Source organism: Microtus ochrogaster, chromosome 16, assembly GCF_000317375.1.
Source record: "Microtus ochrogaster isolate Prairie Vole_2 chromosome 16, MicOch1.0, whole genome shotgun sequence".
Lineage (NCBI taxonomy): Eukaryota > Metazoa > Chordata > Mammalia > Rodentia > Cricetidae > Microtus > Microtus ochrogaster.
In genome coordinates, this window is record NC_022018.1 from 11820037 (window position 1) to 11834408 (window position 14372).

General features: G+C 44.9%; 1 protein-coding gene across 2 annotated transcripts in view; it reads left to right on the forward strand.

Annotated features, from left to right (window-relative positions):
* The window catches only part of Ston1 (stonin 1), a 43179-nt gene extending 38437 nt beyond the window's left edge, over positions 1-4742 (forward strand). For both annotated transcript variants that reach the window (XM_005354725.3, XM_013349020.2), the window contains exons 3-4: positions 2631-2833; positions 3933-4742. In XM_005354725.3, coding sequence (XP_005354782.1) covers positions 2631-2833; positions 3933-4007 — 278 coding nt within the window. In that variant the 3' untranslated portion in view covers positions 4008-4742. The remainder of the gene's footprint in view (positions 1-2630; positions 2834-3932) is intronic.
* Positions 4743-14372: the final 9630 nt, after the last annotated feature.

A 14372-nucleotide genomic window follows, 5' to 3' on the forward strand; every position in this document is an offset into this window, starting at 1 on the left:
TCTCTCTCTCTCTCTCTCTCTCTCTCTCTCTCTCTCTCTCTCTCTCTCTCTCTCTAGTCAAAGCACTTCCTTTGTTGTTCATAGCATGGAGGAGAAGCCCAAGGGCATTGAAGTTCCCTGAAGGTTCTTGGGGACCTTGAAATGGGTGTGTGGCTGCTCTTTATCACCTACACTAGGCAGATGTGCACAGGAAAGGTCTGGCTGAATAACAAACATCTGGATGGATTCATCAAATCAGAGTCCCCCAAGTTTGCCCCCAATTCATCTTCATACCCCAGTGTTCTGCTAGAGTGCAAGCAGATGAAAAGCAAAAGAGCTCGTTCATCAAGGAGGACAGAGTGGGAGAGAAAGACACTGGAGACAATGGTAGCCACGGGCATTTAGAAAGAGGTGCGGGAGTGAGACCCACAGCCACGGGCATTTAAAAAGGGGTGCGGGAGTGAGATGCATAGCCATGGCGATTTAGAAAGGGGTGCCTGAGTGAGACGCATAGCCATGGCGATTTAGAAAGGGGTGCCGGAGTGAAACTCACCAGCAGCTGTAGCTTTCGGTTCCCACAGGTGCCTTTCTGCTTCGCTCTTTGCCACCAGCACCTTGGTTCTTTGCCTCGCGATTTGGTCCTCCTACATCCATTGTTTTCTGCTCTCAGTAGCTCAGCTTCAGATGTGGAATCCGTTGGGTCAGGAGAGACTGGGCATCAACCAGACCTGCTCTGCCAGTCCTGAGCTAAGGAGCTACGCCGAAAGAGTAATGACTAAGGCCCGACAGTGCCCTCTCGTGGTCGGTACCGAGACAACAGACTTTTCTATCATTTCTAAAATTTGACAAGTGTCTTTTAGGCACTGAAGCCGGTCTCCTCAGCTCAAAGTTTGAATGAGAGTTTATTAGTAAACACCATAGAGTGGCCAAAAGCCTGAAAAAAGACACCAGAAAACTTGGGAGAAAAATGATTTCATCAGCAGCTTTTTAAGAAAAAAAAAGTGTCGTTTCTATCATTTAAAAAGTATTAACGTCTTTAACTCAAATGTACTCCCATTTTCAGTGGGAAGCTTCCCTAAGAAATTTTTCCTGTACAATGTAAACATCAAATTAAGTAAATTTCATTGTCTTTTTTTTTTTTAAAGTCTACATATGTAGACTACACAGTTCCCTGACTGGCAAGGGTTAAGTTCAGCTTGTCTCTGCCTTGTACTTATGCTGGTTGTCTATCCTCACAACAGCCTTGTAAGACCTCATTGGGGAAACTGAGACGCCGAGAAGCTTGCCTAGGGTCACACAGCTCTTAAGTAGCAGAGCTGGGCCTAGAATCCGTGCTCTAAAACAGTAATTGAACAGAAAAGCCATGGCTCAGTGTAGGCGTCCTGGCTGCTGCTGGGAGCCTCTGGCCCCTCGGAGGCCACTGTCATCCCATCCTCTGTGTTGGTGCTGTGGACGAGTATCCGCTGGCTGATTGACGGGTGACTCTTCTAGGCCTTTTACAGCTTCAGAACCTGATCTGCCTCCCTACCAGAAACAGGTTGCAAGGAACGAAAGGCGATTTATCTTTTAAAATCGATTCAAGCAAAATCTTTTAAACTCGTGTTTTTGTGCCTAGGGCTATCCTCTGATGAAAAATGTTTTTTTTTTTTTTTTATCAAGTTGTCTCAGTGGCACAGGAATTTAATCTGGCTTTTGAAATTACTGCTTTATTTTTTTTAAGTTACTTCTATTTAGAGATAGATTAGATTGGATCGATGAGGTGTTATGGACAATGCGCGAGAACATGGGACATTTGTGGGGTTTCCATAGCAACACACATTTTACTGTTTGGGTTGTTAGTTTTGAGGTGAGGTTTTAGGCTGGCCTCAAACTCAGATGTAGTCTAGAATGACCTCACACACCCCAGTCCTCTTTAATGCTGGCATTGCAGGTATGTGCCTGGCTCCAAAATATTAATCCATTAGAACTCCCTTCCCTCACAAATGCTATGTAACCCCCACCTCAATTTTCTGAGTAGACCTAGTACCCCTGGGTCTGGCACAGGGCCGGGCACAGGGCCGGGTAGCTCACCATAACAATTCGCTTCAACGAGAACACGTGGGAATACTGAAGGCTGGTCTGCCCGTCTCTCTGCTGTAATCTGTTCTAGTAAATACTTCCCGGGACAAAGAGCAGGAATTTCAGGAGTAAGAGAATCCATTCTACTACAACAGAAAAGTACCGTGTCAAAACGCCAAGCCTAACTTTGGAAAGTCAGGCTTTTGAAACTGTATAATCTCATTTGAAGTCCGTCTTTGCATTATCTAAAAATAAACCCTGGTTGGAAACAGTGACTGGGAATTATTGGAGTTTATTCTGTCTGCACAGGACAGAGGTTTCTAGAGGCCCGAATCACACTGCAGTCATAGAAATATTGTCCTTATCTTTGGGTCAGAGAACCTTCGTAACATTTGTGACTAAAGCCGTTTTTAGGGTTGATCTGTGTGGGGACAGAGGGATGCTACTTCAGGAATTCAGGCAAGGCTCTGGGTTCTTCCCACTTGGTGCCCAGTTGTGTCTGCTGGTGGAGCTATCACTGTAGGGAGAAGTGCGTGCTGTAAACTATGCTTTGCCTTCGCATCATTCCGATGCTCTGGTTTGGCTTCTTTTAGGTCCTGACCAGCCCCATTGTCTGTCATACAAGCTAGAACTTGGATCAGACCAGGAGATTCCCTTGGACTGGTATCCATTTGCTACTGTCCAGTTCTCAATGCCTGAAGCCTCAGCCTCGAGGACAGAGGTGAGGTCTCTGGGAGTGGAGAGTGATGTCCAGCCTCAGAAGCACACGTGTCTGCGGGCTTGTTACAACATCCAGGTATCCTCAGTGCCTTGGTTCAAGTTAGGGTTTCTAGATCTGGGGTGGGGCCTGGTCTGGCTGCAAATACTCAGTTTTCCCCTTGAGAATCAGTCAGTCTATCTGTCTGGATGTCTGACTGTCTATCTCTCCCCTCCCATTTCTCTCTCCAGTGATATTCAAGAAGGCTCAGAGCTCAGTCATGGAAACTTAGTGGTCACCATTGACAGCTCTTGAGAAATCTGTATGTGTGGCCCCACTGATGTCTTTCCCTACTGATAATGTTAGTGAGGGGCAGCTGGCACATTGTCCTTTCCCCTCCCCTAAAGGCTACCCCACCTCCTGGCCCAGCAGCCAGGAACTGTACTTCAGAAAACTGGCTTTGCCCTGGTCTTGTTTACTCTTGGGTCAACTTGTTCCAGTGATGGGGAAATGTAGTCACTTAAGGGCCACTGAATGTCCCTCTGTAGGGACATTCCATGTCAGCTTCCCAGAGCATGGCAGATTTAAAATAAAAATTGTGATAAAAGCTATGACTTCAGGGGCTGGAGAGATGGCTCAGAGGTTAAGAGCACTGACTGCTCTTCCAAAGGTCCTGAGTTCGATTCCCAGCAACCACATGGTGGCTCACAACCATCTGTAATGAGGTCTGGTGCCCTCTTCTGGCCAGCAGGCATACACACAGATAGAATATTGTATACATAATAAATAAATATTTTTTAAAAAAAGCTATGACTTCAGAGACCTTCAGGTTTGATTCTAGAAGGAAGGATTGGGAGCTTGATTCCCACAAAACAAGAGTGCCTCACTGTTGAGCTGGTGTGGATGACTGGAGGGGCTGTGTCTGTGTCCACAGGGTAGGCAGCCGGTGTCCCATCAGGTGTAAACTGCACCAAAGAGCTGGTGTCTGTCTTGTCTCTGGGGCTGTGTCTGTGTCCTCAGGGTAGGCAGCCGGTGTCTCATCAGGTGTAAACCTACCAAAGAGCTGGTGTCTGTCTTGTCTCTGGGGCTGTGTCTGTCCACAGGGTGGGCAGCCGGTGTCTCATCAGGTGTAAACCTACCAAAGAGCTGGTGTCTGTCTTGTCTCTAACACTGTCAGTGCTTTGATTTCTTCTAACAGGTTGAAATAGAAAAGAAGTGGATCCGAACAGACGGAGAAGACCCAGATAAAGCCAGTGGCTGTGTGACTCAGTAAACGATGATGCCCCCAGCTCAGATACGCAACCCAGGCTGGGGCAGGAAGCTCTGCTACAACATGGTCGGACTGAATTCTAAATAGCATCCTGATGCCACAGATCCAGTGGATTCTGGAGAAACGTACGCCCCAATGCAGGCCGTGTGAATGTTACTCTTCTGATAGATTTTTGCTCTGGGCATGTGTGCAGGAATGTGTCCGTGGTCTGTGCCAGTTCCGTCTTCTTGAAAGTTGGTGGAGCTCTTTCTGATGGGAAACCTGCTGGCCAGTTTGACTGGAGGGTAGTTGGGCTCTCTTCACCCAGTGACTTTGTTTTGTAATCTGGGTTAAGTGATTTCCCTGGCTTTCAGTGTAGTGATTGAATGAGAATAGACCCCATAGGCTCATTTATTTGTTTAGCACCAGAAAGTAGAACTGTTTGGGAGGATTAGAAGGATTGGGAGGTGTGGCCTGATTGGAGTAAGTGTGATCTTGTTGGAGGAAGTGTTTCATTGAGGGATTGGGCTTTGAGGTTTTAAAAGCCATGCTAGACCCAGTCTCTCTCTCTCTACCCGTGGATCAGGATGTAGCTCTCAGCTAGGGCTCTAGCATCATGAGCACCCTCAAGTTCCTACCATGCTCCTGCCAAGATGATAAGGTACTCACCCTTTGAAAACAAGCAAGCTAATAAGCAGCTCCCCCCCATGGCCTCTGCATTAGCTCCTGTCTCCAGGTTCCTGCTCTGTGTGAGTTCCTGTCCTGACTTCCTTCAGTGCTGAACAGTGATAGGGAAGTATAAGTCAAACAAACCCTTTCCTCCCCATCTTGTTTTTGTCATGGTGATTCTTCACAGCAATAGAAACCTTAGCTTGAACCATTAGCGTGTGGATCACCAAGGAAGGCAGCCAAAGGAGACAGAGCTCCAATTATGCAATGTGCTGCAGATGGGTGTGGAAGGCAGGGGTTGAAATGGAGATTTGGATGTATCTGTGTTTGTGAATTATCTATGCTCCTGTCCTGTGCCAACACTGGGGAGTCATCCTCGGCTATGTTTGTTACCTGTCTTTCCCTTGCTGTGGGGTCATTTTCAAAATGCCTTTGTATTCTGATTTGTGATCCAAAGAAATTATTTCCATTGATATACATATTTTGGAATGAGTCCCTAAAATACAGTGCTTTTTGGTCTGGGGAGAATTCCTTTCAAAATGAGATCAGAATCATTGGACATAAATTAAAATATTTGTGTTCATTAAAGGTGAACTTTAAAGTTCATGAGTATGGTTTTCTGAAAGTGGCAATGCTAGGACTATGTCTAGCCACAGGTGTTTCCTGTAATTAACGCAACCCTCTTGCTAGAAGGCTAAGCCTTGGCTTGATTCTGTGTGCTGGTGCCATTCAAATTCTGTTTTATTCAAACTCTGCTTCGTTAAGAGTGTTTTCTTGGGCTGGATAGATGGCCCAGTTGTTAAAGGCTAGGCTCACAACAAAAGCCATGAGAGTGTTTTCTTTGGAAGATGTGCAAAGTGAGAGGCACCATGTAATTCCAGCTGTACTACTACAAGGCGATAGTTCAACTCTTCCGAGTCGGAGGAATGGCTTGATGGTCCCATTGTCTAATGAGATGTCAATGGCATTAGTAGCTAGAACTCTGCCTGGAATTTCCTTTAGTAATTACCATGATAAGTTAGAATCCTAAAATTCATGAAATCGACTTTCTGAGGATTTTTTTTTGTGTGTGTGTGTCTGAAAAAGAGTCCTCAATGTTGTGTTAATACATGTTCGATTCATGTTGAGCCTTATCTGAGACTGAAGACTTCCTTCCCCACTCACTGGGTTTGTTTTGTGTCGGAAAGTGACACAGCTGTTCTAAACCCCATTTTTTGTTGGCCTACAGAATTTATTTCATGCATCTATCTTGTGTTACATTCATTTCGTCTCTTCACACAGATTACGGCAAGCATGCATGATGGTTTGTACCGATCAGATTTCATTGCTCTTACTTCACTGTGACGGGACAGAAAACAGAAGTCCATGCTGATGGGTTATATGGCTCTTCTTTAACTTTGTTTGATATGTAGATCACAGTGTTGGTTTGAGGCTCATTGGTGATGTGTAGAACATGTATGTATGGGAGCGCATACTTTATAAAAACCCCACTGTCTTTCCTTATCTTCCGGAGTAGGCATGCTTTCTCTTCAGTCTGCTTGAAACAAATATGCGAAGTGTTGCTGGGAAATCCCAGGGAAGTTAGCTGGGTTAATTACATCTTTTTCTCTGAGGTGTTTTATGGCCTCCTGCCCGGAAAACACTCACAGTGGATGCAGATGAACTTAATGCATATTCATATTGCAAAAAAAAAAAAAACAACCCAGCAAAGGGCCCCAGGCATTACTCCTCCTCCCCTGAAGGTTGGCTAGTATGTGTGGGTCACACTGTTGGGGTCTTTAAGTCACAAGCCACCCAGACTTCAGGACCATCTCAGGCTTCAGTAAGGGAAGACTGCCACACACCCAAGTGAGTTTCTGGAGCAATGCAGATAGCATTAACAGCGGGCGCAGCGTGATTGTTAATTTGCACATCTATCAAGGACCTCAGATATCCATTATTTAGTGTTAAATTAACATCAGGGATGAGAGGCTGGAGGTCAGATGTGACTCCTGAGCTCTACATGAAAACTTAGCCGGTGTAAGAAGTAAACTCTCTTTAAGGGGCCAGCAGTGATCTTCAAAAGCCCTTGCTTTTAAAGGAGGCCCAGAGGGAATTCTAGAAAAAAACACTTCTTTGTAACATTTTAATTTAGATAATTTCTGTAGACCACTTTGGAGTCTGTGGCCAACTTCAAGGGCACCAGCAGTTTATAACTTGTTCTTCTGCCTTCACTGCCCTGGTCGGGTCATCTAGCCAGCATGGGGCCATATTAACTGTTAATAAGTTCATGGGGTTGGTTGTTATATGATCAGTTATGCAGGTCTGAGGGCAAGAACACTTCTTGTGTCCGTTGGAACCGCTGAAGTTAATCAATTACAAAGGAACTGCAGCTCTCCGGCTCGCCTTTAGGACTGGTGCGTGTATCTGAAACCTAAGCACCTTTCCTTTAGGAGGTGTGTGCCTGATCTCTCCCCTTTCTTACAAATTCCCTTAGATGGTGTTCCTTAACAATGACTTATGTTTTACTCGCAGTATGACTTTTTTGGCCTGTCATAACAAATACAGAACAGATTGAACTTTGATAATCATGTAACAAAGTATTTTGTAGATTACATATTGATTTTTATAAAATTAAAGATGTATTTCAAATGGTTCTTACTGTGCTGTGGACTTATTTCTTCTGCAAGGCCTGGGACTTTTTTTTTAAGGTGTGAAATCAGTTTCAATAACCTTAAACAGTTGACTCTCTGTCAGATAGATGCATCTGTTATGGAGTTCCTCAACATGGCATCTTGGCCTGGAAAACAAATATCACCAAACTCTTAGTGGTCACAGTATAACAGCTGAGTCAGAAAAGATTTATTATTTATGTGTGTGTGCACGTGCGTGTGTGTACACGCGTGAGCACCTGAGTGCAGTGTCTGTGGGGTCCAGGTGGAGTGCTAGACCACCAGCGCTAAGTTACAGGCAGCTGTGAGCCGCTGGATAAGGGTGCCTGGGAACTGAACTCAGCTACTCTGAAAGAGCGGTATAGATTCTTAGGTCCTGATCATCTCTCTAGTCCCAAGAGTGATGTTTTTTAGATGATATAATCATAACACATAAAGATACGGAACTGGCCTGAATCCTCTTCCCTGAGAACTAGCTTCCACGGTACTATAGGGTACCCTGCAAGCTTCCAAAGGAAGGAGGCCACCAATGGTCCTACCCAGCTATGATGCCTAGGAATTAGATCAACGGCCAGCATGGCACAGTAACCCTACGGGTGGAGTCATGGCGGGCATACCTTGGTAGTCACCAACAACTCTCTAATTGGATCTGCTCAACAGAGGGAAACCATGCCTGGTACTAGAACCCTAGCTAAATACTCAGTGCTGATGAAGTCATGGGATTGGAGGAGAACCCATAACCACTATTTACTAAACCAGAATAATCTCTAATGACCTTCTAAGCATTTGTCTCTGTCTTAGTATTCTATTGCTGTGAAGTGAACCATGGCCATTGCAACTCTTATAAAGGAGAGCATTTAACTGGGACTGGCTTACGGTTCAGTGGTTTAGTCCATTATCAGCATGGTGGACAGCATGGTGGTGCTGGAGAGGTAGCTGAGAATTCTTCATACAGATTGGCAGGCAGAAGGAAGAGAGAGGGCCTCTGAGCCTGGCTTGGGGTTCTGAAATATCAAAGCCCACCCCTGGTGACACTTTCTCCAACAAGGCCACACCCACCCCAACAAGGCCACACCTCCTAATCTTTTCGAATAGCGCCACTCCCTAAGCATTCAAATATATGAGCCTAAGGGGACTATTCTCATTCAAACTGCCCCAATCTTTATACCCACAGATATATCAGGGAAACTTCTCTTTGCAATAGATGGAAACCTCTATGGAAAACCACTACCAATCAAAATGCAGAGTTGTGGAGTTCAGTCCCAGGGATAGACATACCCACAAAAACATCCTGCACCTGAGGCTCAGGGAACATTGCAGAAGAGGAGGCAGAAAGATTGTAAGAGCCAAAAAGTGAGGGGGTTCACTGTGAAATTGTTTCCTAGTAACACTGAAGCTATACCCATAAAGTCCAACACAACTGCCCCAACATGAGCTGAATGAAGATGCCACCAATAGACATGCCAAGCAGACAAGGAAAAGCCCAGGAGGCCTCAACCCTACATAAAGAACTAAAGTCAGCTGAAGGAAGCTGGTGATGGGAGGGGTGGCTTCCTCAGGGAAGAGCATGCCAGTGCCAAATGACCAGCACTAACAACATACATGCAGGTGACATGGCGATGGGGCAGTTACATTTAGTAATATATATCTATATCTATATATATATGTTACACATGCAATAACAATGAAAAAGGAGCAATGAATTTGGAAGAGAGTCAAAAGGAATATATGGGATGGCTTGGAGGGGGAAAAAAGAAGGGATAAATGTAATTATACTCTCAAAAAAGTAAAGAAAAAACAGTGATGATATAATCCTGACACATAAGGATCTGAGTCGAGCATATGAATAAGACTTCATTCTGTTTAACTCCTGAGGGAACTGGTGAGATGCGTTATAAATGGTGTCAAGAAACATCAAGGAACAGAGACACATGTAAGAAGTAAAACTTCTGAAATGAAGTTACAAACACACTAGATCAATGGTTCTCAACCTGTGGGTCGTGACCTCTTTGGGGTAGACAAATGACCCTTTCACAGGGGGGTCAACTGTCAGATATCCTTTATACCTGATATTTACATTATGATTCATAACTGTCTTAGGGTTTCCATTGCTGAAATGAAACACCATGACCATAAAGCAAGTTGGGGAGGATAGGGTTAATTCTGCTTACACTTCCACATTGCTATTCATCACTGGAGGAAGTCAGGACAGGAACTCACACAGGGCAGGATCCTGGAGACAGGAGTTGAAGCAGAGGCCGTGGAGGAGTGCTGCTGACTGGCTTGCTTTCCCCGCCTTGCTCGGGCTGCTTTCTTCTCGAACCCGGGACCACGAGCTGAGGGATAGCACCACCCGCATTCATCACTAACTGAGAAAATGCCTTACAGCTGGAACTCATGAGGCGTTTCCTCAACTGAGGCTCCTCCCTCTCTGATGACTTCAGATTGTGTCAAGTGGACACAAAACTAGTCAGTACAGGAATAGTAGCAAAATTACAGTTATAAAGTAGCAATGAAAATAATTGTATGGTTGGGGTTGTCTCAGTTAGGGTTTCTGTTGCTGTGAAGAGACACAGTGACCACAGCAGCTCTTAAACTGGGGCGGCTGGCTTGCAGTTCCAAAGGTTCAGTCCATCATCATCATGGTGGGACATGGAGGTGTGCAGGAGACATGGTCCTGGAGAAGGAGCTGAGTAGTCCTACATCTTGTATGGACAGCAGGAAGTGGTCTGAGACCCTGGGCAGTATTTTGAGCAGGTGAGACCTCAAAGCCCAACTCCACAGTGACACACTTCCTCCAACAAGACCACACCTGCTCCAGCAAGTCCACACCTCCTAATAATGTCATGCCCTATGAGCTTATGGGGGCCAGTTACATTCAAACTGCCACAGGGGGTCACCATAACATGAGGAGCTGTATTAAAGGGTTGCAGCATCAGGCAGGTTGGGAACCACTGGGCTTGATGCTTTGAGCCACCAGTGGTCAATAATTCTTCCAACCCTAACACAATTAATTTGCATTTTGTGGGCAAGAATCATGTTCATTAATATTAACTTTCTTTGACTTACAGACTTGATAAACAACTCTAGGATGTGTTGGTTAGGTTTTGTCAACTTGACACAAGCTAGAGTATTGTGGGTAAAGGAAACCTTAATTGCCACAAAGCCTCCATATGATTGGGCTGTAGGCAAATATGGGGACATTTTCTTGATTAATGCCTGAGTGGGAGGATGCAGACCACAAGGGTGGTAGCACTCCTGGGCAGGTGATCTTGGCTTGAATAAAACAAAAAGCTGAGCAAACGATGGAGAGCAAGCCAGTAAGTAGCACCCTCCATGCCTCCGTATCTGCTCCCGCCTTCAGGTTCCTGGCCTGACTTCCCTGGATGATGGACCATGGTTGGGAAGGGTAGAGCAAATAAACCCTTCCTCCTCAAGTCAGTTTTGCCTTTGTCTTTGTCACAGTGCTAGGTAGCAAACTGAGGCATAAGGGGAAGTGTTGATGGCTTCAATGAGCCGGCTGGACAGGACTCCAAAGTCTTCACCATTTTCCTTTTCTTTCTTTTCTTTTTTTCTAGACAGGGTTTCTGTATGTTACAACTGTAGCTGTCGTGGAACTCAATCTGTAGACCAGGCTGGCCTTGAACTCAAAGAGATCTGCTTGCTTCTGCCTCCCAAATTCTGAGATTAAAGGCATGTGCCACCATGCCCAACTAACCATTTTTCTTTTTAAGAATTAAAAAAAATTACATTTTATTATTTATTTCTCCCCCACTCACCCCCCTCCCCAATGCTCTGGGTGTCCCAGGGATTAAACTCAGGTCGTCAAGCTTGATGGTGGGTACCTTTACCTGCAGGACAGCCTTCCATGTTCTTTCGTCTTGTTTCTAAACAATAGGACAACCTTTGTCCACAGAATGGAATTATACAATGTTGTAATATGTAAGTAATGTGCATTTAAAAATAAGCTTTTAACATTTAGAAAACCACTGTTACACAATTGATACAGAGATTACTTCAGATCAGGCGTGAGAGATGGGTGCTGTCTAGGTCGGGCCATGACAAACAGGAAGGAACTCAGTGTTGATTTAAAGCCACGAGGAAAGGAAACAAAATACACTCCTCCCACATCTCATCAGAACGTAGGCTTTTGTTGAATTCAGCTTTTATTTACTTGCTAAGGCTGGAATCTCACAGCAGCATCTGAGGGATGGCGAGATGGCTCAGTGAGTAAAGGTGTTTGCTGCCAACACTGATTACCTGAGGGTGTGTGTGTGTGTGTGTGTGTGTGTGTGTGTGTGTGTGTGTGTCTCCTGGAACTCACTATGTAGACCAGGCTGGCTTTGAACACACAGACATCTGCTTGTCTCTGCCTCCTGAGTGCTTGTGTGTGTGTGTGTGTGTCTCCTGGAACTCACTATGTAGACCAGGCTGGCTTTGAACACACAGACATCTGCTTGTCTCTGCCTCCTGAGTGCTGGAATCTAAGGCGTGCGCCAGGACCTGGTTGATTATCCAGTTTGGTAGAAGCAGAAAACCTAGTCTCCCAGGTCTTCCTGGGACCACCATATGTGCACTGTGGCATACTCCCCCCTAAATAGGTAAGCAAGTAAATAAATAAATAAGTAAACATAAAAATCAAAACAATGAACCACCCTCCCCAAATCCCTGCACAAGCCCTTTGTAGGGAACAGGTTGTAGAGCATTGTTTCAGACACCCTTACAGTCAGAAGGCTTTGCTGAAATTGTTCCAGAGCAGCAAAAGGACTGAGCAGCACGAACTGGCCACGTTTGCTCTCCATCAATCAGTCCCTCAGGTCCCCAGCTACCAGATTTTCCCAGTTTCCTAAGAAACTGTCTTTGTTTCATCCACAAGCACTAGGAAGTTCAAAAAACGTTATTTACAATACACACTAGAAACAGCAGATGGCGCTCTCAGGCAAGCCGCAGCCACCCAGTCAGGAGCTGCGCCAGAGCTTGGTGCTTGTATTTTGATTAATAAAAGATCTTGAGGGCACTTTATAAGCATTTCAAAGCATTGTGAATCCGGTGGAGCATAATTAAAATTAATGTAGTAGACAATCTCTTTAAAGTATTCCTAATGCCATGTCTAAAAGTGCCGTTGAATACAATTTTACATATCCCAAAGATTTAAATACTACACTTATCTCCAAACATTTCTAACTATTAAAGGGCAGAAAAATAATGTCCTTTTTCTTCATTTTCAAACAAACGTTTTACAGTCAGTTATATGCTAAATCCTCCTGGTTAAAAATACTTGTAAAATTATCCATCAATTCTTTTATGTATGCCTCAGGGTCTGAGCAAGCAAATGCATGCTTGCCAACTACTCCATGCTACCTTGACTCAGGGGCGAGCCTTTGTTCTCTTAGTCCTTACAAAGCTTTCTCCCACACCCAGAGACCTTCCTGGGTGGGTCTAGTCATTTCTTTATAAAGTGCATTTGAACGTTTTCTTTGTAAAATTCTTCACATCATGAGTAAGCCTATAAATGTAGCCAAGCCATTCCTAAAGGTGTACTCCACACGGTGAGGCCAAAAAGGTCTGCAGTGTCACGTTGAGTGGCCTCAAAACGCTGTGTCATTGCAATTCGACATCATGATGGTCATTCAAAGGCGTGTGAGATTTAACACTGTCTTGTGTCTGCATTTTCTTAGCTACTGGGGATGAGCAATGACAAAACAGTGACCTTCTGCCTATATATAAAGGGTATATATCACGGGAGGAAGCAAGCAATCAGCAGATAGCAACCCGGGGTTACTGTTATGCAGAAAAATAAAGCAAGCCAAGGCTACAGAGAGTGGCGTAAGGAGGCTGCCCTGACTTGAGAGAAATGGAGCTATCCAGATCCTGCAGGGTAGAGGAAGTCCAGCAGAGGGCGCTGCAGGAGCCCAGACGCCTGAACCGAGCGCCTCTTACCAGTAAGCAGTGCCGATCCCAGGGATACCTCAGTGAGCTGGAGGAAGGAGGAGCAGGTCGGAGAGGTCTTGAGTGGACTGGGCTAGAGCTGTGCTAGGGCTTTCTGGGGAGCTGTCAGAACTTCAGGTGTTGTTTGATGTGCCGAGGTAGCGAACTTTACGCTAAAATAATCTGAAAAGGCTGCAGTGGCGCTGACGCACAAACTGCACGAGTAGAAAGAGCAGTCATGAGGTTATTGAAATGACTCAAGATTTAATTTGTGCCTGTGACTATTGCAAAATACCTCAGGGAATGGAGAGGTGCCTCAGAGGTAAAGAGCACTGACTGTTCTTCCACAGGTTCTGAGTTCAATTCCCAGCAGCCACATGCTGGCTCACAACGATCTGTAATGAGATCTGGTGCCCTCTTCTGGTGTGCAGGTATACATGCAGGTAGGACACTGTATACATAATAAATAATAAATCTTTTAAAAAATAAAGAAAACATACCTTAGATTGTGTAATTGATGAAGAATAGAAATTTATTTCTCATTGTTTGATGGTTAGACTACTGGAGCTCCATCTTTAGGAACAAGATTAGTATCCCTAGTGTCTCTTCATTTTATTTATTTGTTTTATTTATTTTTTGTTTTTTTGAGACAGAGTTTCTCTGTGTAGCTTTGGTACTTGTCCTGGAACTAGCTCTTGTAGACCAGGCTGGCCTTGAACTCACAGAGATCCGCACGCCTGATCACAGAGATTCACCTTCTGAGTGCTGGGATTAAAGGCCTGTGCCACTACCCAGCATAGTGTCTCTTTATTAAAGACACACTGAAGGGGGCGTTTTTTGCCCTTCCATCATGTAATTACATAGTAAGGAGGCACTGCCCATGTGGAAAGGAGCTATAACAGACAATGTGTCAGACTAACCATTTATGAACACCCCCACCGCCCTTCCATCTCTTCAGCTTCAAAGATGGATTTCAGGATGTGAATTCCAGGATGACACAGACATTTGACCCATAGCTCCAGGACTGAGGCCACAGTGATCAGGAGGCAATGGGAGAGGGGCAATGCTTAGATTCAGAACATTGAGCTGTATAAAGAACATTTATTGATGACTCAGATGTAGGCTACAAAGGATAGAAGCA